Below are 27449 nucleotides of genomic sequence, written 5' to 3' on the forward strand. Positions count from 1 at the left end.
GTGTGTGTGTGTGTGTATTTCTATCTGTATAATAATTAGTGCCTTACTTGATACCAAGGAAGATTTGAGGTATGTGGCATTTTTAGCCCATTTATATTCAGGTCAGTCATGTTGGCTCAAACCTATAATCCCAGCACTTTGGGAGGCTGAGGCAGGAGTTGAGACCAGGAGTTCAAGACTAGTCCTGGCAACATAGTGAGACCCCCATCTCTACAAATAAAAATAATTAGCTGGGTGTAGTGGCACAAGCTTATAGTCTCAGCTACTCAGGAGGCTGAGAGAGGAAGATCGCCTGAGGCCAGGTGTTTGAGGTTGCAGTGAACTATGATGGCACCACTACATACCGGTCTGGGTGACAGAGTGAGACCCTGTCTCAAAAAATAAATTAATTAATTAATTTTAAAATATGTATATGCATAAAATACCAAAAAGTTAAAAATATAAATGATCTCAACTTTGAAAATAATGTAAAGATTATGTTATATTCTATTATTTCGTAAAGATTACATCGTATACCCCACAGTAAAATAATACATAATAATATGTGAAGTAACAATATCACATAATAGCAACTATAGGTACAGTCCCAGTGAACTGCAACCAAACATCTCACAGTTCCTTTGGTATCCAACATCTGTTCACAGCAGATGTCATCATCTGTGCCCAATCCCCCCACAAAGAAGTGGGTTACTAGATCGTCTGCTCCACCAGCTTTTGTGTTCCCCAGAGCCAGCTGCCTAATGCTGCCTCTCTGTTCTTGGCAGTGCTCTTCCACCTGCTCCTTCCCCTTTTCATTGGTTTAGATGCCTATTTACCCAGGCTAATTTCATCCTTCCTTCCCTTTATTGGACTCCTTGCCTCTTTATTTTTTCCTTGGTACCAACCAAGCCGCTGAGATCTTTCTCCCCACCTTGAATTCTCTTTAAAACTTTAGATGAAACTGACCATAGGGTGATATCAAATTCCTCATCTGTCCTTTGATTTTCTTCCGTAAAGAACCCACACCCATGGCTCCTCATCTCCTCCAACATCTTGTCTCAAATACAAAGACTATAGAGGCTGATAATTCTGTTTTAGAGAGGCTAGAAAATAGAAATTGGGTCTGGATTTTTTTTTTTTTAACTGGGTAGCCTAAAACTTTCCTCTGCTCTCCTTACTTCCAATCCTCACCAGCTGCCATCTTTTAAGCAGCTTTTGAAGATTCACCCACTCAAAAAAAAAAAAAAAAGTTCTAGATTTATCAAAAAAAAAAGAAAAAACCCTTATGACTTTCACCCAAGCTTACCAGTCTGAGCTAAAACTAACAACTAACATAGCTATTTCCATAATTCTTCACTCCCATTACACAATCCTATTCACCCATCTCTAAAATGTTCATATGCTTGACCTGTGTACTCATGTTACCTGAATGCATCAATGCAAATAAAATACAAATGAAATATTCTTTCAACAAATATTTATTGAATACCAACTCTGTACCAAGCACTGGAAATACCATGCCCATTTAAAAAGACATAATCCCTTACTCATGAAGCTCAAAGTCTAGTGGAAGAGGTAGATCGTGTTTAAATCATCATGTATTTTCATTACAATTGCATTAAGTGCTCTGAGGAAAGAAACATGGTTCTATGAGACCTCATAAAAGGAACCTGACCTGGACTTAGGCTCAGGTAATGCTTCCCTAAGGAAGTAACTTGAACTGAGAACCGAAGGTCAAATAGGAGTTAACTTGTGAACATGAGAGGCAGCACATAGCGAAGGATGTGTGGAGTATCCAAGCAACTGAAACAAGCACAGTGTTGCTGGCACAGAAAGAAAGAGCAAAAAAAGAAGAGACTGGGAAGGTGGACCCGGGCCAGACCATGCAGCGCCTTATGAGCCATGGATGGACTCTGATCTTTATTGTAAGAACCATGAGAATTTTCTGGTCCCCTGAAGAATTTTAAGCAAAGGAGTTACATGATCAGACTGTTAAAAAGATAACTCTGGCTACAATGTGGAAACGCAGTGTTGGGCACAGATTTGGGGAGGGTGGTGTTGCAGCTAGCAGGTGAGAAACGAAGGCTGCTTGGACTAGAGTGGCATAGTGGAGAGAGAAACGTGCAAATTTGGGATAAATTTTGAAAGCGGGGCCAACAAGGCTACTGATTGATTGGATGGGGGAAAAGAAAGAAGAGGCAAGAAAGGCTCTTAAATGTCTATCTAGTTCACTGAACGGAGAATGAATCTATTTACTTTTTTTTTTTTTTTTTTTTTTTTTTTTTTGAGTGGAGTCTCGTTGTGTCGCCCAGGCTGGGTGCTGTGGCCATGATCTCAGGCTCACTGCAACACTCGCCTCCGGGTTCAGCCATTCTCCCTGCTCAGTCCTGAGTAGCTGGGAATACAGGGGCACCGGCACCTCGTCCGGCTAGGTTTTTTTTTTTATTTTTTTTTTTTTTTTTTTTTAATTTTTTTTTTAGTAAGACGGGGTTTCACTGTGTTAGCCAGGATGGTTCAATCTCCTGACCTCGTGGGATCGCTCCGGTCTCAGCCTCCCAAAGTGCTGGGATTACAGGCTTGAGCCACCGCGCCCGGCCAGAATGAATCATTTACTAAGATGGGAGCCATTGAACAAATATCAGGTCTGAGAGAAAGGATTTTGTGCACTCATCCAGACAGCACTTAAATTTTACTCAGAAATTCCCAAGTATGACTGCCCTGCTAGGGATAGACATTCTAACAGGCTTTCCTGTATCCTGACACCAGCCCTCTTAGTGGATTCTGTGAACTCAAAGCTTCCCTCTTCATTAAAAGGCAGTTTTTCGAGGAGAGACTCATGAGAATTTATGGAGGTAAACATGGTCAGAGAAGGAGCCCAGAAATTCCCCTTTTTCCCCTGAGCAGGAGCCAGGTTCTTCAGGGGATTTCCCTTGAGGTAGAGCTCCTTTCCCTAAGCTTCAATGACCTTTTCAAATGACAAGAGCACACATGTCTAGAAATGGGTTTGAACCTGCAGGAGCTTGCAAAGGAGGGGGAATTCTTGCACTTCACATTTAAGGGCATCACAAAGGAAGGAATCAAGCTGGAATTTCACTAGTTCTAACAAAATGTTTATTTTTTATTGATTTTTCCCCACTGGAGACTCCAATGGCAGCAATTCAAGATGGTCTTACTAAGGGAGAAAACGATGAAACAGTATCTAACACCTTAACCTTGACAAATGGCTTGGAAAGGAGAACTAAAACCTACAGTGAAGACAACTTTGAGGAACTCCAATATTTCCCAAATTTCTATGCATTACTGAAAAGTATTGATTCAGGTAACCACTGTGTGGTTGTGATTATGTGGAACAGAAAGAGTAATTCCAGGAAATGTGTGGGTGGGTTCTTTTCTTCCTGTTTTCAGTTTCCAAATATAATCTTGGAAGCCCATACACTGTGGGCTTGGGGAAAATCGTTCACATCAATTTTTTTTTTCCAAAGGAGCATACCAGTTATGAAAATATTTAGGAAAGGATAATCAGGAAAGGTGATGTTTCTGAATAATTTAATCTTCTTGTTAACAGAAGGTTCATTTATTTGTTCAGCAAACAAATACTGGACATGTGTTATGTACAAGGTACCGGAAAAGACCTAGCACCAAGATGGATGTGAACCAGGCAGTGTCCCTGCCCTTACCCAGTTCAACCTCAACTCTTATTGCAACTCTTTTTTTCTCAGCTTGATTGAGGTATAATTGGCAAACAAACATTGTATATATTTAAGGTGTACAATTTGATGTTTTGGTGCATTTATACATTGTGAAATGATTATCACAATGAATCTAACTAGTGTATCTATCACCTCACAGTTAACATTTTTTTCTTTTTTTTCCTTTATTCTTTTGTGTGTATGATGAGAACACTTAAGACCTACCCTCTTAGCTAATTTCAAGTACACAGTACAATACTGTTAACTATCACCACCATGCTGTACATTCTCCAGAATGTATCCATCTTGCATAACTGAAACTTCCTACCCTTTAACCCCAACACCTCCCCATTTTCCCTTCCCTTAGCCCTTGGCAACTACCATTCTACTCTCTTCTATGAGTTTGACTATTTGAGATTCTACATATAAGTGAGATCATACAGTATTTTCTTTCTTTGCCTGACTTTTTTTATTAGCATACATGTTGTCACACACACACACACACACACACACACACACAAAAGTAGGAAGGAAATCCTGCCATTTGCAACATATCTTTTTTTAAAAGGCTTTACTCACTTTCCTTAATGGAAACAGTGTATGAAACCTAATTCAAAAGATTATTCAAGACTTCTTTATGAACAGTTTCAGCTTCAGCCTTTATGAACATTTTAACTTCAGAGTTAAAATGGAGAACATTAGACTGAAGAAATCCAGGAGCCTAAAACACACTTGGGAAATTATTTTTTGTTTTGTTTTTTAAAGCAAAGTCATTCATGCTGATCTCTTTGCTCCTAGATGCACTGAGTTAACTGAGGATTCAGTCCATGTTTATTTTGGTTAATCTGCAAGGAGGATAATAATGTGCAATGTTTCTCTTATTATGGTTCAAACAGATGCTCTAGTGCCTTCATGGCTTTTCCTTTCCCTGTTCAAGGATTCAGCCCCAGATTGAACATTTATATAAAGACTTCTATAACTGTAATCTATTTCTCCCAAGAAGTGACCTTAAAATAAGTTTTCATTTCTGGAGAACATCCTTTGTGCTTCAATTCCAGACATTGGCCAGATGGCACCGGCCACTCTGCTGGCTCTGCAGGGCTTTACATCTTTAGGGTCCATTCTGAGCCATCTTGCCCCATTGGTTGGCAGATGCCCAACTCAGAACCTCTGTCATCCTGGTGAGTCACTTCTCATCAGTGAAGAGCACCAGCATGATGCCAAATACTTCTACGGATGTGCCCTTGAGCAAATAATGTGATAGCTGAAGTTACTATTTATCAGTTCTTTTCCAAGATCTCTTCCCCTGCCTCTTCTCCCATTTTCCTCCCTCCCAACCCATGACTTTGATGGCATCTTTAAAATGCTACTGTATAAAATGTTCCTTATTCGTTTTATCTTTCCATTTTCCTCATCTCATTTCTTATTGCCTTTATTTTCCCATAATTTTAATTTAAATATTTATACTGAGTTCTTTGCTAGCATCTGTCTTTCTTGCCCAGGGTCTCAACAAATTAAGAATGAATAAAGTAGGTAGGAAACCAAAATATCATCTCTGTTGCTGATAAACACGGGGCTGCAGAACGTAGCTTCATGTGAGAGCCAACTGTGGCCTTTGTTTGCTCCCTACTCTTCTGTCTAGATCAACAGCCAGTCTCAGGGATGGTTTGGGTCTGCAGAGCGGGCTCGTTTCTCAGGTTCTTGCCTTGCACTGTTCCAGGCAAGTGGAAAAAAAGAAAGATTCCAAATCCCCACCAGTTGAGAAACATAGGCTAATGGCTGTTGCTTACCAACCATATCTGTGGGGAGGATGCAGAGGAAGGGGAAAGGCTAGGAGTGTTTAGAGAAAATCTTTCAGTGGAAGCTCAAAGAATAGAGAAAACGGGCTCCCTTCAAAATGGAAACTGATGTTTTCTGATTTTAGAATTAATATTTTTTCTCAGCTATTATGGCATAATTATCCATTTTGTTCCATCAAGATGCAGAACAGAATGTCAAATACAAAGGGTTCCCAAGAGGCTGGGCGCAGTGGCTCATGCCTTTAATCCCCACAATTTGGGAGTCTGTGGCGGGCGGATCGCCTGAGGTCAGGAGATTGAGACCATCCTGGCTAACATGGTGAAACCACATCTCTACTAAAATACAAAATTAGCCAGGCATGGTGGCTCACACCTATAATCCCAGCTACTTGGGAGGCTGAGGTAGGAGAATCTCCTGAACCCAGGAGGCAGAGGTTGCAGTGAGCCAAGATGGTGCCACTGCACTCCAGCCTGGGTGACAGAGTGAGACTCCATCTTAAAAAAAAAAAGAAAAAGAAAAAGAAAAAGAAAATAGGTTCCCAAGAAACTGCTAGTAATAGTTACTTAAAGAGAGTTAGAGGGGATGAGGAATATCACTTTCCATTTTTATTTACTTTTGAGCAGTTGAAATATTTTTACTATATGCATATATTCTTTTAAATGAAATAAAGATTAAAAAGTAACATCTTGTTCAAAAATCAATTTTGCATTTATAAACTAAAACTGTATATGTTCTTATTTTCAATTAAGAAAATTAAGCTTAATTAATGAATAAAGATTGTTCNCTGTGGGCTTGGGGAAAATCGTTCACATCAATTTTTTTTTTCCAAAGGAGCATACCAGTTATGAAAATATTTAGGAAAGGATAATCAGGAAAGGTGATGTTTCTGAATAATTTAATCTTCTTGTTAACAGAAGGTTCATTTATTTGTTCAGCAAACAAATACTGGACATGTGTTATGTACAAGGTACCGGAAAAGACCTAGCACCAAGATGGATGTGAACCAGGCAGTGTCCCTGCCCTTACCCAGTTCAACCTCAACTCTTATTGCAACTCTTTTTTTCTCAGCTTGATTGAGGTATAATTGGCAAACAAACATTGTATATATTTAAGGTGTACAATTTGATGTTTTGGTGCATTTATACATTGTGAAATGATTATCACAATGAATCTAACTAGTGTATCTATCACCTCACAGTTAACATTTTTTTCTTTTTTTTCCTTTATTCTTTTTGTGTGTATGATGAGAACACTTAAGACCTACCCTCTTAGCTAATTTCAAGTACACAGTACAATACTGTTAACTATCACCACCATGCTGTACATTCTCCAGAATGTATCCATCTTGCATAACTGAAACTTCCTACCCTTTAACCCCAACACCTCCCCATTTTTCCCTTCCCTTAGCCCTTGGCAACTACCATTCTACTCTCTTCTATGAGTTTGACTATTTGAGATTCTACATATAAGTGAGATCATACAGTATTTTTCTTTCTTTGCCTGACTTTTTTTATTAGCATACATGTTGTCACACACACACACACACACACACACACACACAAAAGTAGGAAGGAAATCCTGCCATTTGCAACATATCTTTTTTTAAAAGGCTTTACTCACTTTCCTTAATGGAAACAGTGTATGAAACCTAATTCAAAAGATTATTCAAGACTTCTTTATGAACAGTTTCAGCTTCAGCCTTTATGAACATTTTAACTTCAGAGTTAAAATGGAGAACATTAGACTGAAGAAATCCAGGAGCCTAAAACACACTTGGGAAATTATTTTTTGTTTTTGTTTTTTAAAGCAAAGTCATTCATGCTGATCTCTTTGCTCCTAGATGCACTGAGTTAACTGAGGATTCAGTCCATGTTTATTTTGGTTAATCTGCAAGGAGGATAATAATGTGCAATGTTTCTCTTATTATGGTTCAAACAGATGCTCTAGTGCCTTCATGGCTTTTCCTTTCCCTGTTCAAGGATTCAGCCCCAGATTGAACATTTATATAAAGACTTCTATAACTGTAATCTATTTCTCCCAAGAAGTGACCTTAAAATAAGTTTTCATTTCTGGAGAACATCCTTTGTGCTTCAATTCCAGACATTGGCCAGATGGCACCGGCCACTCTGCTGGCTCTGCAGGGCTTTACATCTTTAGGGTCCATTCTGAGCCATCTTGCCCCATTGGTTGGCAGATGCCCAACTCAGAACCTCTGTCATCCTGGTGAGTCACTTCTCATCAGTGAAGAGCACCAGCATGATGCCAAATACTTCTACGGATGTGCCCTTGAGCAAATAATGTGATAGCTGAAGTTACTATTTATCAGTTCTTTTCCAAGATCTCTTCCCCTGCCTCTTCTCCCATTTTTCCTCCCTCCCAACCCATGACTTTGATGGCATCTTTAAAAATGCTACTGTATAAAATGTTCCTTATTCGTTTTTATCTTTCCATTTTCCTCATCTCATTTCTTATTGCCTTTATTTTCCCATAATTTTAATTTAAATATTTATACTGAGTTCTTTGCTAGCATCTGTCTTTCTTGCCCAGGGTCTCAACAAATTAAGAATGAATAAAGTAGGTAGGAAACCAAAATATCATCTCTGTTGCTGATAAACACGGGGCTGCAGAACGTAGCTTCATGTGAGAGCCAACTGTGGCCTTTGTTTGCTCCCTACTCTTCTGTCTAGATCAACAGCCAGTCTCAGGGATGGTTTGGGTCTGCAGAGCGGGCTCGTTTCTCAGGTTCTTGCCTTGCACTGTTCCAGGCAAGTGGAAAAAAAGAAAGATTCCAAATCCCCACCAGTTGAGAAACATAGGCTAATGGCTGTTGCTTACCAACCATATCTGTGGGGGAGGATGCAGAGGAAGGGGGAAAGGCTAGGAGTGTTTAGAGAAAATCTTTCAGTGGAAGCTCAAAGAATAGAGAAAACGGGCTCCCTTCAAAAATGGAAACTGATGTTTTTCTGATTTTAGAATTAATATTTTTTCTCAGCTATTATGGCATAATTATCCATTTTGTTCCATCAAGATGCAGAACAGAATGTCAAATACAAAGGGTTCCCAAGAGGCTGGGCGCAGTGGCTCATGCCTTTAATCCCCACAATTTGGGAGTCTGTGGCGGGCGGATCGCCTGAGGTCAGGAGATTGAGACCATCCTGGCTAACATGGTGAAACCACATCTCTACTAAAAATACAAAAATTAGCCAGGCATGGTGGCTCACACCTATAATCCCAGCTACTTGGGAGGCTGAGGTAGGAGAATCTCCTGAACCCAGGAGGCAGAGGTTGCAGTGAGCCAAGATGGTGCCACTGCACTCCAGCCTGGGTGACAGAGTGAGACTCCATCTTAAAAAAAAAAAAGAAAAAGAAAAAGAAAAAGAAAATAGGTTCCCAAGAAACTGCTAGTAATAGTTACTTAAAGAGAGTTAGAGGGGATGAGGAATATCACTTTCCATTTTTATTTACTTTTGAGCAGTTGAAATATTTTTACTATATGCATATATTCTTTTAAATGAAATAAAGATTAAAAAGTAACATCTTGTTCAAAAATCAATTTTGCATTTATAAACTAAAACTGTATATGTTCTTATTTTCAATTAAGAAAATTAAGCTTAATTAATGAATAAAGATTGTTCTTGCCCTCAAAGACTTACCACCTGAGTAGAGAAATGTTGTTGGCTTGCCAGTCTTCTACCCTTCCTTTTGAGTTCATGTTATCTCGGGTTGAAAACTGTGTCTTTATCATCTACTCTATCAGCAAAATATTTTAAATGAAATTAAACTCTTTTGGAGAAGTTATAATTGCCTATTTCTGAAAAAAGTTCAGTATAGCTGTATCTATCTTACCCTATATTTCCAATCAAACTTAGATTTTTTTTGTAAGTTAAATATATATGGTTTTAGCTATAAATGTAGAGAAAAATATTTCAGTAAAATACTGTAATTAGTGCTGGGTGTGGTGGTGTTTACCTATAGTTCCAGCTTCATGGAAGGATCTCTTGAATCCAGGGGTTTAGTCTGAGACTGTAGTGAGCCATGATGAGACCTGCAAATAGCACTGCATTCCAGCCTGGGTCACACACTAAGACCTCATCTTTGAGAAAAAAAAAAACCCAAACAAACAAACAAAAGATGCTGTACTTTATAAACTGACATTGAAAGAGGAAGCTATCCCCCACTAGTTTTAAGTTATTTTGTTCTTTCATATAGAAAAAGAAGCAAAAGAGAAAGAAACACTGATTACTATCATGAAAACATTGATTGACTTTGTGAAGATGATGGTGAAATATGGAACAATATCTCCAGAAGAAGGTGTTTCCTACCTTGGTGAGATCCTATGTGGTTTGTTCCTACTGTGGTGGTTTTCATTGTTCAAAGTAAATTAGGGACTTGGCAATAATGACCTCATTAATTTGATAATTTATGCCAAAGCTTCCCAGATCACCCGGGTAGCAAGAATCGACCAGTTTGATAATATATGCAAATAAAATTAACCAGTTTTCAACTTTTATATTTATAGAACCAGCTTGAGTACAAATATTTCACATTTATTAATTGTCTCATTAGCATTTTCTAATAATCTTATGGAGACAATTTTATAAAAATTTTACTCCACCAGGCACGGTGGCTCACGCCTGTAATCCCAGCTCTTTGGGAGGCTGAGGCAGGCGGATCACCTGAGCCCAAGAGTTGGAGACCAGCTTGGCCAACATGGTGAAATGCCATCTCTACAAAAAATACAGAAATTAGCTGTGTGTAGTGGTGCACCCCTGTAGTTCCAGCTACTCAGGAGGCTGAAGCGTGAGAATCACTTTGGGCCCAGGAGGCTGAGGTTGCAGTGAGTCGAGATAGTGCCACTGCACTCCAGCCTGGGCCACAGAGAAAGACCCTGTCTCAAATAAATAAATAGGAAATAAATAAAATAAAAAGGAAAGAAAAGAGGTTTAATTGGCTCACAGTTCTTCAGGCTGTACAGAAAGCATGATACCAGCATCTGCTTGGTGAAGCAACTACTCATGGCAGAAGGTAAAGTGGGAGCAGGCATGTCACAGTGTGAAAGCAAAGGCAAGGGTGGGGGAGGTGCCACACACTTTTAAACAATCAGATCTCGTGAGAATTCACTCACTATCCGAGGACAGCACCAAGAAGATGGTGCCATTCATGAGAAATTGCCCCCATGAACCAATCACCTCCCACCAGGCCCCACCTCCAACATTGGGGACTGTATTTCAACATTAGTGTTGGGGGAACAAATATCAAAACTATATCAGATAGGGTTATCCAGAATTACTCTGGATGAACCTCATTTTTTTTCTAAATGAAAGTAGTTTTATTGGTTTTTTCCTTGACTGTAAAAGAGCATGTTTATTTTAAAAGTCATTCAATGCAAAAGTACTAAAAGAAAGTGAAAATCACTCACAACATCAACACTCTGGTAACATCTTGATTTATATTCTTCCAAATGTTATTCTGTGTGTGTGTGTGTGTGTGTGTGTGTGTGTGTGTGTACCTATGTCATTTCTTTCTCTTATACAACAAAAAATAAGCTCATATTACACATAGTGCTTTGGGGCCTACTTTATTTTTTTAACAGTAGATCAAAGACATTGTTTTCATATCAACAACTGTTTCATATCAATACTCTGTGAGTCAGAAATTCCACACTTAGTCAATTATCCTATGGAAATAAATCAGAAATGCCTCAAAGGCTTATGTGCAAGGCAGATATTCCCACTGTCACTTATAACTGTGCTGCCCAATATGGTAACCACTAACCACAAGTTCCTGTTTAAATTAAGAGTAACTTAAACAGAATTTAAAATCTAGTTTCTCAGTTGCACCAGGCCCACTTCAAGTGCCCAGTTGCCACATGTAGCTAGTAGCTACCGTATTGCACAGTGCAGAAATGAATACACTCATCATTGCAGAAAGTTCTATTGGACAACATTGGCTTGTAGGAGCAAAGCAGTGAAAATAGGCTAGATACTCCACAAGAGAAGACTAAAGTAAATTACTTATTTATTTTTATGATAGACTATTTAAATTTTATTCTAAATGTTTGTGTTTTTAAATCATTATATCTGCTCCTTACATATGCAAAGTAAATATTGTTTATAAATATATATGTATTACATACATATTAATGTATATGTACATGTTTATATACATATATGTATTAAGTGTGTATGTGTAACTTTTACAATTAGAGCTTGAGTTATGTCTTTAAGAATTTTTCTGTATAAGCACATTGGCTTTCGACTTCTGCTGCCGTGGAGAACCACCCTTATATCCCCAGGGGCTCAGGGCAGCGTGGGTAGAAGACGATTGACCAGCCTCCTCTCCTCCCATCCGAGCTAGTGACAAGCAGTGATCTGCCTTTCTATTCTGACCTCAACAGTGTATCATGATTACAAATGTTGCCAGGTATGGCAACTATATCCAGGAAGAAAGCAATGCATTACACATTAGAATATATTAATTATATTCTTAAAATAGGGGTAGGGCAAGAGGAGTTTACTTGGGGAGAAAACATACAAAGTAATAATAAGATTCTTACAAACTAATTGCAAAGACTTGCTTGTTCGCGAATGGTAGAAAAGGCTCATCCTAAAATAGTGTAGTGAGATAGCTATGTGGCTGGTTGAATAGCTAAGTACAAAAAGTGTGGTTTCTAATTCATCATCTACCTTGAGGAAGTCACAGTCTAGACTCCTGTCTAGCAACACTTAATATGATACTACTCCAAAGAGCAGAATTAGAACAAAGACAAGGATACAGAGTGCACCTTAATATAAGTAGGGAAATGATCCCTAAGATTACCTGACAGTAGAGCTTTCTTCCTCATGAATGAGTGAAAGCCCTGAAAGACAGAAATCAAACTGTTTGGCTAAAGCAAAAAAGGAATTTATTGCTGCGTATAACTGGAAAAGTCTGTGGAGTGATGGGGTAGTCTGGCTTTGGGTTTGTGAATTCCATCAACAGTGTGAGGAACTGACCTTATCTCATCTCACAGCTCTGACTTTTTGTGTCTTCATTTATTCCAGACAGATTGCTCCCTGTGGGAACAAGATGGCTGGGACAGTCCCAGTCTCACCTCCTCACAGCACATCAATCTCAGTGGAAAGAGAGTCTCTTTCTACCAGTGGTCCTACCATTGAGTCTCGCTGACCTGGATAGGGTCCTGGGCTCCTCCTTGAATTATAGCCCAAGTCATGGAAGATCCTGTTTAGTCATTCTAAGGTTATTCTAGCACCAGTGGAGTCAAATGTTCTGAGAGTGAGACAGGGGTAGGTTCCCCAGAGAAAAATCAAGGTGCAGTTACCACAAGGTGTTGAGTAGGTCAAACTCCAAGTATCCACTCTAATTCCCAATCCTAGAAGTGTTCTAGCAGTGGCCACAGAGATGTAGAAGCGACTTCTGCAATTAGCTGAGTAGGAGGCTGAACTTGAGGATCTCAAATGATATGTCTTTCCATCCTGAGAGTCTATGATTCTCAGAAATAAAATCCAGGTCAAAACATCTTACCAGCAGTGTTAATATTTTGGAGTTGCTATTGTGATATTTCTGGTGCAATTTAAACATTTTTAGTAAAAATTTGATGTCATCTCTCAGGGAATAAAATTATATTTCTTTCCTTCCTCCCTTCAGAAAACTTGGATGAAATGATTGCTCTTCAGACCAAAAACAAGCTAGAAAAAAATGCTACTGACAATATAAGCAAGCTTTTCCCAGGTACGATTATTTAACTATTTTTCTAGCCTTTAGAATAATAACTATTTTGAGTAGTAAATAATGAACTTTAATAAACATTAATAAAAAATTACAGATTTTGAAACGTGTTAAAAGCTGAAATGCAGCCATAGGATTAATTAGATGTGACCTTGGTTATTTTGTGGCCAATCACAGCACATAAATCTGACCTCAAAAAACATTGAAAAATAATGTAGCTCTTTACTGAAGATTCTTGGAGGTGGCTAGGAATCTTAGGTGGAAAGGAAAAGGCTACATCACAAAACTGAGCAATCCGTCCTAAAATTCTCCTTTACGTATCTTCTCTCGCTAGATAACCACTTCTCCAGACTACTGTCCCTGGTCATCTGTTCACTCCCCACTGCCCCACCTCCTGCTCTCGCCTCCCAGGTCTTCTCTCTCCCCTGGGATGGTCTGTGCCCCTGGGTAGTGCGCTTTACCACCGCTCTTGATTTCATCCGTTCCATACCTCCACCCATCACCCTACTCTGCCCATCAAACCCCAGGGAACTGAGCTATGGAAAGAAGCTTCGTTTCAAGAAGGAGGGTGGAACAAAAAGAGAAAAGTTTGCAAATGGCAGATTCTTTTTTAAATTTGTTTAAGTATTAATGACAACCAAAAATTGCAAATTGTTATACTTTGACTCTTTGTCCCTATCACAGAAATCATGTACATATTCTTGATGGCATAGTATACAGCCCTTTAAAATATGTTTTCAAGCAGTTTTTAATTACCTGGAAACATCCTTCCATATAATGTTAATGACACAAGCAAAGAATAAAATTGTACCACAACTGTGAAAAAAATACGCATCTCTCTATATACCGCAGCACACTAGTGGATGTTTGATATCAGACAATAACTGATTTCTTTCTTTTCTTCCTATTTTTCTTTTTTTTCTTTTTTTATTTTTTTTGAGACGGAGTCTCGCTCTGCCGCCCAGGCTGGAGTGCAGTGGCCGGATCTCAGCTCACTGCAAGCTCCGCCTCCTGGGTTTACACCATTCTCCTGCCTCAGCCTCCCAAGTAGCTGGGACTACAGGCGTCCGCCACCTCGCCCGGCTAGTTTTTTGTATTTTTTAGTAGAGACGGGGTTTCACCGTGTTAGCCAGGATGGTCTCGATCTCCTGACCTCGTGATCTGCCCGTCTCGGCCTCCCAAAGTGCTGGGATTACAGGCTTGAGCCACCGCGCCCGGCCTCTTCCTATTTTTCTACAATAAAAAAACACTTTATTTTAAAAGTTTACTGTTAGACTGCTTGAGGTTCCAAATATTTTATTGGCTACAGAAATGCATTACAATTGTTTTCAAATGGTTACCTACTTTACGTTTTATGGTTTTTAATTCAACAAAGGATTACTACATGGAAGTATGGTTATTTTAAAGTGAGAAGGGAGCAAGAGTTATTCTCTTTTGACAGCAAGAGTTCAAGTCTCTTCTTTGAATTTAGGGTTCCTGGGGTAAAGGAGTGTGAAGAAAGGAGCAGAAGGAAAGAAGTCCTGCCATAGCCCCAGATCCTTAGGTGTGACTCTGAGTAATAGACTGTCCTTCAAAAATGCAATGTCAAGGAGAGATTGGGCAGCTATAGAGTTATTATCATTTGCAATCAAGACCCACCAAATATACTTCAGAACCTGACATATCCTGGCTTGATCACCTACACTGATTAAAGTAAGACAAAGAATATATGCCCTCTAATGGCACGGTGTGGCAGAAAGGAAAAATTACCAAATCAGAATTCAGAAAGCTGGAGTGGGGTAGGGGCGATATGTCTAAAGTCAACTCACGGGATGACTTTAGACATATCTCTCCCCTTTCTGGGCCTCAATTTGCTCTTCTGTGATATGGGGTTAGAGGGTTGGATTAGATAAGCACTAAGATCCCATTCAACTCAAAATATGATCTGACCTCAAACTGTACTTTGTCAATAAAGTTGATTTCTACTTTAGCAACCAATTAATGGATAGGAAATAGGCCTATGACAACAATGCTCAATCTGATTACAGTACCATCAGAGAAGAGTCATGAAGAAACAGACAGTACCAAGGAAGAAGCAGCTAAGATGGAAAAGGAATATGGAACCTTGAAGGATTCCACAAAAGATGATAACTCCAACCCAGGAGGAAAGACAGATGAACCCAAAGGTATGGAATTGACAGCTCTAGGTTAGCAATAAAATTGGGAAACAAAAGCTTTCACCACACAAGGTAGGGTGATCCAAAGAGCAAGCTCCATCACATCTGAGAAATTGACACAATCTGTATAGAACAGGCTTGGCGTGTGGTATCTTTATTTGAATAGCAATCTTTTTTAATGGTCTTGAGTTTCCTGGGATGGCAAACTGCTTTCATCTTTTGATAGTCTTTAGTGTTCGATGGACTTTGCTGTTTGGAGAGGAATGTGTATGACCATTAGTGCATTGTTTAATGTGTAATTTATAATCTTATGAATTTATTGAGCAATATTTTTAAACTTACTGAATACTCCTCTAAATAATCACATACTACTTATTCAAAAAGATCATCAAAATTTATGAATTTGACCAGGCGCAGTGGCTCATGCCTGTAATCCCAGCAGTTTGGATTGCTTGAGCTGAGGGTTTGAGACCAGCCTGGGCATCATGGAAAAACCTCATTTCTACAAAAAATGCAAAAATTAGTCAGGTATGGTGGTGCATGCCTGTAGTTTTAGCTGCTCAGGAGGCTGAGGTAGGAGGATCTCTTGAGTTCAGGACGTGGAGGCTGCACCTCTATACTACAGCCTAGGTGATACAGCAAGGCTCTGTCTCAAAAAAAAAAAATTAAATTTAACAAAGCAAAATTTTAAAATGATTTAACCAGTGATTGTAACTTTAAACACTTTTAAGGACTTGATAAAAATAACAAATTCAATATATCAAATTTCCCTAAATAGTATAAATATATCTATGAAATATATAATGTAATTTACATCTTGTTAGGATTTATTATTTTATTTTTTGCGATGAAGTCTCCCTCTGGTGCCCAGGCTGGAGTGCAGTGACGCGATCTCAGCTCACTGCAACCTCCACCTCCTGGGTTCAAGTGATTCTTCTGCCTCAGCCTGCCAAGTAGCTGGGATTACAGGCACGCACTACCATGCCCTCTAATTTTTTGTATTTTTAGTAAAGATGGGGTTTCATCAAGTTGGTCTTGAACTCCTGACCTCAAGTGATCCCCCTGCCTCACCCTCCCAAAGTGCTGGGATTACAGATGTGAGCCACCGTGCCCGGCCATCTTCCTAGGATTTTAGAAACTTTACCATACCCCCAAAGAAAAAGACTCGATGAGGTTATAAGTTCTAAATTGTTATGCCTTTGATTTCAGGTCTGAATGTGGGATCTAGTTGTATAGTTCATGGTTCCAGTCCCCTTGTTACAAAGTTGTGCTAATTACATCATGGAAATTTACATCTCTATGTCTCAGATAGATATTATTTTTCTGAAACTCAATGTCTTTAACAGAAGTTGTGAACAAATGGTTTGAACCTAACTTATTTTTCTGTCATTATGATATATTGACATCTTTGATATAATTGGAACCTTATTTATGTCTTATCACTTGAACTCAGGAGGTGGAGGCTGCACCACTGTACTTCAGCCTGGGTGACACAGCGAGATTAATGTCTCATTAGTAGGTTCATCTACAGAGTTTATTCTTTAGGAGCTGAGGGAGTGGGTCAGTGCTCTCTTGGGGGAGGTGGTGGAGGAACCCAGCTAATTTATCATCTGAAAACGTACCACTGGACTCTCTGAAAAGGGATTTTCATTGATTATGTATAACCATCAGTGGCAATGAATAGGTAGACTTTTTCTTATTCCTTGTTATGATATGATATGAGATCACAAGGACCAATCTTGCTCATGGTATAGCTCTTGATTTTGAAGCGACTGGCCCACTTAAAGGTTCCCCACCCAGTATCTCCTGCTAACACAAATAGAAGCAGGTTCCTAATCACCCTTAATAATAGACCCATGCTTAATGTCTGTGTATGAAGTAGAAGAGAAACAAACTAGCTATGTATTCAATACCTTGAAACTCAATAATACCAATAAAATTACAAACTATTTCCCTTTTATATTACTACTACCTTTGTAACACTTTATACCTAAATTGGTGTAGCTTGGGCAGTGGGGGCTCCCTAAATTCCTCTTTAGTCCTTGTAGTACATCGTCTTTGCTTTCTAGCAACAATGGGATATTCTACACCCACTCTGAATTTTCCTTTCCCAAGACTTGAAATCAATTCTCCTTGAAGGAGTTCTGGTTCCTTTTTGTAGAAAAGACTTGTAGAATTGGACACCCAAACCTGGGTTATACGGGTTCAAATGAGTGGTAATAGTGGCGAAAGATGCTGCTTCTATTTCAGCCATTGGGACTTTTTTGAGACAGCACTGAAAATATAATTTTCCTTAATGTATCAAGTTTGTGTTGATTTTCCTATCTTATACATTTTATATTTTGTATCCTCCTCTTCTCTAGCATGGATTTCATAGACCATCACAATTTTTTCCTACATTTTATATTTTCCTACATTTTACATTTCCTACATTGTACATTTTCCTATATTTTTTTCCTACATTGACATAGCTGACGTGTCCACTCCAATTGTTTGGTAGTGGCCCATGTTGTGAAAGTTTATGATATTTCATCTGGGTTCAGGAAGAAAGAAAGCTGTAATGATCGCCGGGCGCGGTGGCTCAAGCCTGTAATCCCAGCACTTTCGGGAGGCCCGAGACGGGCGGAATCACGAGGTCAGGAGATCAAGACATCCTGGCTAACTGGTGAAACCCCGTCTCTACTAAAAAATACAGAGAAAAACTAAGGCCGGGGCGCGGTGGCTCAAGCCTGCTAATCCCCGCCACTTTGCGGAGGCGAGACGGGCGGATCACGAGGTCAGGAGATCCGCACATCCTGGCTACACGTGGAAACCCCGTCTCTACGTGAAAAACTACAAAAAACTAGCCGGGCGCACGCTGGCGGCGCTGTAGTCCTCAGCTAACCCGGGAGGCTGAGACAGGAGAATGGCGCTGAACCGGAGGCCGGAGCTTGCAGTGAGGCTGAGATCCGGCCACAGCAGCTCCCAGCCTGGGTGAAGAGCGAGACCCGAGACTACCGTTCTCAATAAAAAAAAAAAAAAAAAAAAAAACTAGCCGGGGCGACCTGGCGGTGCCTGTAGGTCGCCAGCTACTCGGAGGTCTGAAGCAGGAGAACTGGTCGTGACACCCGGGAGGCGGAGCTTGCAGTGAGCTTGATGATCCGGCCACTGCCTCAGCCCGGGGCGACCAGAGCAAGACTCCGTCTCAAAAAAAAATGAAAAACAAAAAAAAAAAAGGAAAGCTGTAATGATCAATTAATAATGCTTGTCCTGAGCAAGAGCAGGCAGAACTGATGATATGTATGCTATGTCTGGGGACCCTGTAGACCAATCAGGCTGCTTTGATATTTCCATTTAACCCTAAGTCACTCCGGATGGGTGGTAAACTCTTTTTAAAATATATATGTATCTTTTTGAAATTGTGGTAAAATGTACATAACATAAAATTTACCATCTTAACTATTTTTAACTGTACAGTTTTGAGGCACTAAGTACATTCACATTGTTTTCATACCGTCACCACCATCCATCTCCAGAGCTCTTTTCACCTTGCAAAATCGAAACTCTGTACCAATTAAACAACACTTTTCCATTCCCGCTCTGCCCACTCCATGGCAATAACCGTTCTATTTCCTGTCTCTATGGATTTGACTATTCTAGTGACCTCATATAAGTGGAATCATATAGCATTTTTCCTTTTGCAACTGGCGTATGTAACTCAGCATCATGTCCTCCATGTTCATCCATGTTGGAATTTTCTTCCTTTTTTAAGGCTGAATAAATAGTTTAAATAGTTTAAACTATTTTCAAAGGTGAATGTATCATTTTTCATCATTGATAATGAAGTTGGATGTTTTACGTAAGTGAGTGACTGCTTTTGTGACTGCAGGGTGCAGGACCTCTCAAGCTTTAGGGCCTCACCTGGTTAAGAGAATGGCTGATTTCTTTGATACAGAACAAAGCAACATTACTGCCCATGTCTGAAGGTGAGGTCTTATCCTGCAGATAATGCAGGTAGCGGAAACTAAGCAGATCAGAGTCCAAATGCCAGCTGTTATTTCCTGTGTAGCCTTAGCCTACTCACTTCGCCTCTCTGAGCCCCAGATTCCTCACCTCTCAGTGGATGGTAATATCCACTTGCAGACATAAGTGCAGGTAAAGGGCATCACAGAGTAGGTGTGATAATGACCAAACTTCACTGTATGTATATGCCACATTTCATCTATTTATTTGTCTATGGACACTTGGGTTGCTTCTACCTCTTGGCTGTTGTGAGTAATACGGATATATATATATATGAGTATACAAATGTCTCTTTGAACTCCTTCTTTCAGTTCTTTTGGGTATATATCCAGAAGTGGAATTGCTGGATCATATGCGAATTCTATTTTTAATTTTTTGAGGAACCACCATACTGTTTTCTGTAGCAGCTGCACCATTTTAAATTTCTACCAATAGTGTGCAAGAGTTCCAGTTTCTCTACATCCTTGCCTAGATTTTTTATTTCTGGATTTTTTTTTTTTATCCTAACAGATGTGAGGTGGAGGATGAATGGTAAATTTTTTAAAATAGCTAACCAAGAAAAGAGTGGCCTGTGACCTGAGACAGAGAACCAGGAATTGGGCAGCATAGAGCATTACAGCTCAGCTCAACAGAAACCCAACATGCCTCAATCATCCCCTCTGGAAGTGGCCCATGTATAGCAATCATATTTCCCTAGAACCCAGCGAGCCATAGGCGACATCCTTTGACTTGCTGGGGTAACATTCTCAGTGCTTTAAACACCACCTTCTATCGCTGTGCACAGGGCTATAGGAATGCGAGCTGACAGATCTGTTTGGCTTCTTTTTAAGAAAACATTATGTAAAAAATGAATATAAAGGAGATGATTCTCAGTAGTCCACTATAGCCTATTTAGGATGTGAGTGTTTGGAGACTAATGATGAGAGTGGATTTCCTTCTTCATTAGGATTTCCATCAGATAGTAATGGGGAGAGAGGAACAGAATAGACTAAAACTCTATCCATTTACTTTTTTTTTTTTTATCTCCTAAGACAGAGTCTTGCTCTGTCACCCAGGCAGGGGGAGTGCAATGGTGCGATATCTGCTCGCTGCAACCGCCGCCGTCCAGGTTCAAGCAATTCTCCTGCCTCAGCCTCCCAAGTAGCTGGGATTACAGGCATGTGCCACCACCCCCAGCTAATTTTTGTATTTTTAGTAGAGATGGGGTTTCACCGTGTTGGCCAGGCTGGTCTCAAACTCTTGACGTCAGGTGATCCACCCAATCCATTCAGCCTACCAAAGTACTGGGATTGCAGGTGTGAGCCACCACGCCCAGCCTAGGGTTATTCTTTGCAATGGCTCTCCTAAAACATTAAAAAGAAGGCAGGAATTTGGGGTTAAAATTAGTCCCTCTGCTATTGTTCAGAGATGTAATTTATTCATGTTGCCCTTGACCCCATTACTCTGGGATAAGGACAACTGACTCTAACACAGTTTAGAAAACACCAACTAAGTTTAAGCCAAGGACTAACAATTTCTAAGAAAAAAATGTAATTAATCCCCAAAAGGACATACCGACATATATCTTTGTGTTCGTAATTGTTTTATTGCATTTTTCTCAAGGGCTATTTTGCTTCTCTGTTATGAAACCCAGTGAGAAAACACCCATTGTCTCTAGGTAGAAAAAGAAAATCATCCATCTGAGTGGAGGCAGGGTTGACTGGGTTTTCTGGGACAGTTATTCAGCAAGAAATAAACACTTATTCCAATGGCATGCCTAATGCTGTGCCTAGGAAGCAGCTACAGAAGGAATATAAGAACCAATTCCTGCCTTTGAGGACTCAAGCAAGCTTTGAAATGGCCCAAGAATAGTCCTTAACCCATATGCTGGCAAGTGCAACACAGGCCACATACATGCACACATATCCCACTTATTGATGAGCCAGACATATATAGAACAGGATCCCTTCAGGACAGAAAGTTGGAGGACGTTACAGAGTAGAATAAAGGATGAGGTAATGGTCCAGCTAAAACCACTTACGGAAACAATTATAAGAAGAACACATTGGCAGTAGTATCTGTGGGGAGTCTGTTTTGGCCTTGCAGTCTGTGAGGTGATAGCCCCATCTAACCACAGCAACCATGCCTAGTATGAACTGGTTTCTGTGAAGAATATAAGTAATAATAATACTCTACATTTATATCATGTTTCAGTTTACAAAGCATGTTTCTATACATCTCATTTCCAGCTTAATGTAAAAAACATCCAACTTAATTATCAATAATGAAAAATGATACATTCACCTTTGAAAATAGTTTAAACTATTTAAACTACGGTTTCCACAGGGACCCACATTAAGAATAGTGTTTTTTGGCCGGGCGCAGTGACTCAAGCCTGTAATCCCAGCACTTTGGGAGGCCGAGACGGGCAGATCACGAGGTCAGGAGATCGAGACCATCCTGGCTAACATGGTGAAACCCCGTCTCTATTAAAACTACAAAAAACTAGCCGGGCGAGGTGGCAGCGCCTGTAGTCCCAGCTACCCGGGAGGCTGAGGCAGGAGAATGGCGTGAACCCGGGAGGCAGAGCTTGCAGTGAGCTGAGATCCGGCCACAGCACTCCAGCCTGGGTGACAGAGTGAGACTCTGTCTCAAAAAAAATAAAAAATAAAAAAATAAAAAAAGAATAGTGTTTTTCAATGTCGGTCTAGTTGTCTGACTGATTCAATAATTATTCCTAAATTTTTATGGATATACTAATAAATTATAATTTATTCTAACTTCAACCAAATCTATAAAGTTGCTTAACTTTTCAAGTAAATTGCTCTCTGAAGACCAAAGAAAACTGCTTTCAAACTTTATTTCATAATCTAAGTGTGGCTCTTTTTGCCAGTTGGATGTTTACTCATTCACATCTGTTCTGTAGGTCTCTGAAAGTCTTTTTTTTTTTAATCATCCAAGGGATGAGATAAGCATTATAATACCCATAAACTCACTCCAGTGCTATCATTTAAGTTTATGGCTGGACAATAAAATTAGGTTGGAAAAGGTGATCTCTAAGATAACTTTCACTTAAATGTCCTATCATCGTCATATCTTTTTTACAGGAGCCAGAAAAGTTAGCCTATTTAATAAATTGGTAATAAGTTGCCTAATTCATGTGGATACACTTATTTTTTAAGCAACATAAGAGAATTCATGCCTCCCTTCAAGTCTCTGGGGATTCTGCTAGAAATGTCCAAAAATAATGAGTCCAATATTCTCCCCTGGGAGTCAGCAAGTGGGTGAGGAAGTCCCAAGTTGGCTTGGGAGAGCTATATATCAACATGGATTTTTCAAGGACAACAAAAGGGAATTTCTTTCTATATGTACAAATCATGAGTCTCCTTTTTAGCATTCACCCCTTGATTTACAAACCAGTAAAACAAGGCCCAGAAGATGAGCGACTTGCTCAAGATCTCATGGCCAGAGTGGTGGAGCTGGCTTTGAACCCATGTTTTCCAACTCTTCTTCCAGTGCTCTTCCAGTCTTCCATGCTGCATCTAATGGGCATGTAAAATGTCATCATTATGCAGAATCTTGAATCTCACAGCTCTGTGGCCTGTGTCAGCTCCCATGCATCAGTATCAGTTGCTTTGCCTCATCCAGTTCAAAAGTGCAGTCATGTAATCTTGGCATAATTTTAAGTATTATATCAAACGTTAATTTTTATAAACACTCTTTTACAAAACCTAATGTCTTTAGTACAGGCAGTATGCAATAAGCCAACCTTATTGATTTATACACTTTCCCCAGAGGGAGACAGTCAGGACAGCATAGCAGAGTAAGGACAAATTCATGTTTAGAAAAGATATTTTTCTCACAGTGTTAAAAACCAGAACAGCCAGAAAAACAAGGCTGCATCTTGATTCTGGCCCTTTTCCCATCTGCTTCAGCGTATGTTTTAAGGCTTGTACTCTATTACCTCAGCCATGAGCTATTTTTTTTCCAAAGGAAGATGAAATAAATTGAGGAAAAAAATAGTCCAGCTTTCCAAAGTCGACTCTCATAAGGTTTTCAGTGCATACTGTGTAAATAGAAGATTTGCTTTACAGCTCCTGCAAAGAGAAAAGTCAATATGAGCCAGCTGCTTTGCTCCAAGAGCAAAAGAGTACCTGATATGATTCCCATTGTTGCCAATGCTCTTGTAAGCGTGTGGAGGTCTTAAAACTGGTGGCAGTGGTTCCCAAACTTTGCTGCACATTGGAGCCACCTCGGGATCATTAAAAAGTACAAATGTTTGGTCCCTATTCCCAGATATTCTGATTTAATTGGTCTGAGGAATAATTTGGACATTGGGCCTTTAAAATTTTTCACTAAGTGATTTTAATGTGCATCAAAGTTTGAAAACCACTGCCTTGTCAGCCAGTTTAACAACAACAGCAGGCACTCAATTTCTCTAGTCTAAAAGGTGAATTTGACCCAGCCCCAGTCATTAAAGACTCCATATTTATTTTGGTTCAAAACCAGGCTCTGACCCTGTATTAGTTCCCTCTCATGCTGCTAATAAATACATACCTGAGACTGGGTAATTTGTAAAGGAAAAAGGTTTAATTGACTCACAGTTCCTGAGGAGGCCTCAGGAAACTTATAATCATGGTGGAAGGGGAAACAAATACATTCTCCTTCACATGACGGTAGGAAGGAGAAGTGCTGAGCAAATGGGGAAAAGCCCCTTACATAACCATTTGATCTTGTGAGAACTCACTCACTATTACAAGAACAGCAGCATGGGAGTAACCGCCCCCATGATTCAATTACCTCCTACTGGGTCCCTCCCATGACACATAGGGATTATGGGAACGACAATTCAAGATGCGATTTGGGTGGGGACACAACCCAACCATATCAGACCCTCACTTAGCTATGTCGCCTTGGGCATGTCATTTAACCTCTCTGAGCCTTAGTTTCTTCATGAATAAAACGAGAACAATGATATTTAATTAATAGAATTCTATGAAGAATGACAAATGGATATAGTATACCTATCACACTTGTGTTTTAAATGTTCTGATATAGCTGTCATTTAAGTTTAGAATCCATTACATTTCAAGTCTTTCAAATAAATCATTCATTGTCACTAAAAAAAAAAAGGGCAGAGATAAATCTATGCCATTTATATGGTTTTTTAAGACGTAGTTTCCTAGTTTGGATTCCATGCTCACTGGGCAATCTTCTAATTGCAATTTGGCTTCTGTATAGAAAGCCTTCATCCATTTACTCATTGACAAACATTTCTTGAGAGCTTACTCTCTGTCAGTCCTTGTTCTAGGCAAGAGGGTACATCAGCAAACAACATATTTCTAAGGGAGGAAGACAGTAAACTTAATAAATTATATGCTACAGTAGAAGGTGATAAGTAGTCACCTTCTGATGGATAAAAATAAAGCATGAAAGTGGATGAGAATGATGGGGTATTCTGTTATAAATTAGGGAAACTGTCCTAATCATATGTTATGATCCCTAAGATACTAGTCTTACTAGAATTGCAGTCCAATTTTCTTTAAGCTATAGTAAATGCATTCTCTGTTGTGAGTTGATAATATCAATATAGTGAATAAAATAGCTTTTCATACATTAAATACTGTTTAAAATTCCATACCATTTTTATAGGTAGTGGGTTCCTGAACAGAAAGCAGCCTAATGCAGTAATGCCGAGACCTTTAATTTATTTTTCTTTTGAGGCAGAATCTGGCTGTGTTGCCCAGGCTGGAGTGCAGTGGTGCAATCTTGGCTCACTGCAACCCCCACCTCCTGGGCTTAAGCAGTCCACCTCCCACCTCAGCCTCCTAATAGCTGGGACTACAGATGCACAACACCACGCCTGGCTACTTTTTTTTTTTTTTTTTTTTTTTTTTGGTAGACATGGGGTTTTTCCATGTTGTCCAGGCTGGTCTCAAACTCTTGAGTTCAAGCCATCCACCCACCCCAGCCTCCCAAAGTGCTGGGATCACAGGTGTGAGCCACAGAGCCTGGTCAAGGCCTCTATTTCAAACTGTCTTATGTTGAGTTCCCTCCAAGGCATGCACTAAGAGAAGGATTTGAGGTGAAGTAGCTTCATTGGGAAGTGACCCCAGGAAGCACCACTGCAGGGTAGGTACATGAGCACGAAGGGAAAGAGGCCAATATAAGGTGTGATAATGACCAAACTTCAACATCGGCAACTGGAGCTCAATCCTGTTGAAAACTTCTGGGAAACAGTAGAACATGCCTGAGGATCAAAAAAGGTGATGCATTGATCTACCCATTTCATCCATCATCAGTTGAGGGCTGCTCTATTAGCTAGCTATGAAGAGGGAGGCATGAGAGTGGGCAATGTCTGCCCCACTATGGTGAAAACTTCGTTTGTTTTTACTCTTCTAATTTGGAATTTTTAATGCAGTGTTTAAACAGACCAAGCTGTGGTTTTCCTTATCCCAAATAAGCTCTAACATCATGATATTGATATCAGAGAAGATAGTAGAAAAAATGCTTAAAATTATTTAAAGAACAAGACTATTTTCAGACATACTCAAAAGTTTCAGAAGTCCTAACGACCTAATGTGCGAATGACAAATTATTCATTAAAGCGAGCCCTATGGGGATCAGTAATTTGATTTAAACTCTTTAAAATAATGAAGTTGCATTGTTTAGAAATGGTCTACACTAAGATTTCTCTCCTTGTTCAAAATGCCTTATCTAACTGAATTAATATGAAATAGAAAACATTGCATTTTTAAAATAATTATTTATGTATCTATTTATTAGTAGAGATAGGGTCTTACAATGTTGTGCAGGCTGGTCTTGAACTCCTGGCCTCAAGCAATCCTCCCTCCTCAGCCTCCCAGACTGCTGAAATCAAGGCAGTTTCTACACCAACTATTGAAGCAACTAAGGACTAAAAATTATGGATCTCTTCTGGTGTCCATTTACCCCTTTTTGCGTAGGAGACTCTGTGCTTCTTTGGGAACCAGATGACACAGATCTTCAGTGGTAAGGCAAGAGTAGGCTTCAAGATCAGGAAGAAAGATGCTCAGAAAGTCACTTAGGTAAATGCAGTGGGGGCAATTGGAACATAGTCAACTCTTAAGGCAGTATTATTGTACACGGACAGTAGTTGGAGGTACCCAGGTTCAAGCCTGGCTCTGCTACTTTTTAGCCATGTGATTACGACTTTATGTCTCTGTGCTTCAGTTTCTTCATCTGTGAAATGGGGATGATAATAGGACTGCCTCAAAAACTTGTCATGAAGAATAAATGAGACAGTGCATTTTGGAGCATAAAGCAGTCCTCAGCACATGATAAGCACACAATACAGGTAGCTAAACCAAGAGGACTGTGCGGTAGAGTAGAGGTAACAGGGCTCAGATGCGGCTCAGAATGGGGTGGTCACCACACTGAGCTCTGCATCTATTGCTTCTGCAGAGGCCCTGGACTTTGAAAGCCTCTTTTTGTAGGCTATCTGGTACTTTCTAGAGACCTGGTTTCTTGGTGCTGACTCCCTAAGCTTTAGGACCTCTCAAGCTTTAGGGCCTCACCTGGTTAAGAGAATGGCTGATTTTTTTGATACAGAACAAAGCAACATTACTGTCCATGTCTGAAGGTGAGGTCTTATCCTGCAGATAATGCAGGTAACGGAAACTAAGCAGATCAGAGTCCAAATGCCAGCTGTTATTTCCTGTGTAGCCTTAGCCTACTCACTTCGCCTCTCTGAGCCCCAGATTCCTCACCTCTCAGTGGATGGTAATATCCACTTGCAGACATAAGTGCGGGTAAAGGGCATCACAGAGTAGGTGCATGAGTGATGCCTGGTGTTCTTGTGCCACACTTGAGGCCCTTTGAACAGTGTTTACATCCTGGGGAGTTTGATTAGAACCAGTTCTTTTTTTTTTTTTTTTTGAGACAGAGTCTTGCTCTGTCGCCCAGGCTGGAGTACAGTGGCCGGATCTCAGCTCACTGCAAGCTCCGCCTCCCGGGTTTACGCCATTCTCCTGCCTCAGCCTCCTGAGTAGCTGGGACTACAGGCGCCCACCACCTCGCCCGGCTATTTTTTTTTTTGTTTTTGTTTTTTTTTATTTTTAGTAGAGACGGGGTTTCA

General features: G+C 39.9%; 1 protein-coding gene across 1 annotated transcript in view; it reads left to right on the forward strand.

Moving 5' to 3' along the window:
- Nucleotides 1-27449, forward strand: part of SCG3 (secretogranin III) — a 41628-nt gene that overhangs the window by 8161 nt on the left and 6018 nt on the right. Inside the window, exons 7-10 of the mRNA XM_017886183.1 lie at nucleotides 3121-3298; nucleotides 9678-9794; nucleotides 13116-13199; nucleotides 15224-15361. Of these exons, the coding sequence (XP_017741672.1) occupies nucleotides 3121-3298; nucleotides 9678-9794; nucleotides 13116-13199; nucleotides 15224-15361 (517 nt within the window). The remainder of the gene's footprint in view (nucleotides 1-3120; nucleotides 3299-9677; nucleotides 9795-13115; nucleotides 13200-15223; nucleotides 15362-27449) is intronic.

Source organism: Rhinopithecus bieti, unplaced genomic scaffold, assembly GCF_001698545.2.
Source record: "Rhinopithecus bieti isolate Rb0 unplaced genomic scaffold, ASM169854v2 scaffold_14454, whole genome shotgun sequence".
Lineage (NCBI taxonomy): Eukaryota > Metazoa > Chordata > Mammalia > Primates > Cercopithecidae > Rhinopithecus > Rhinopithecus bieti.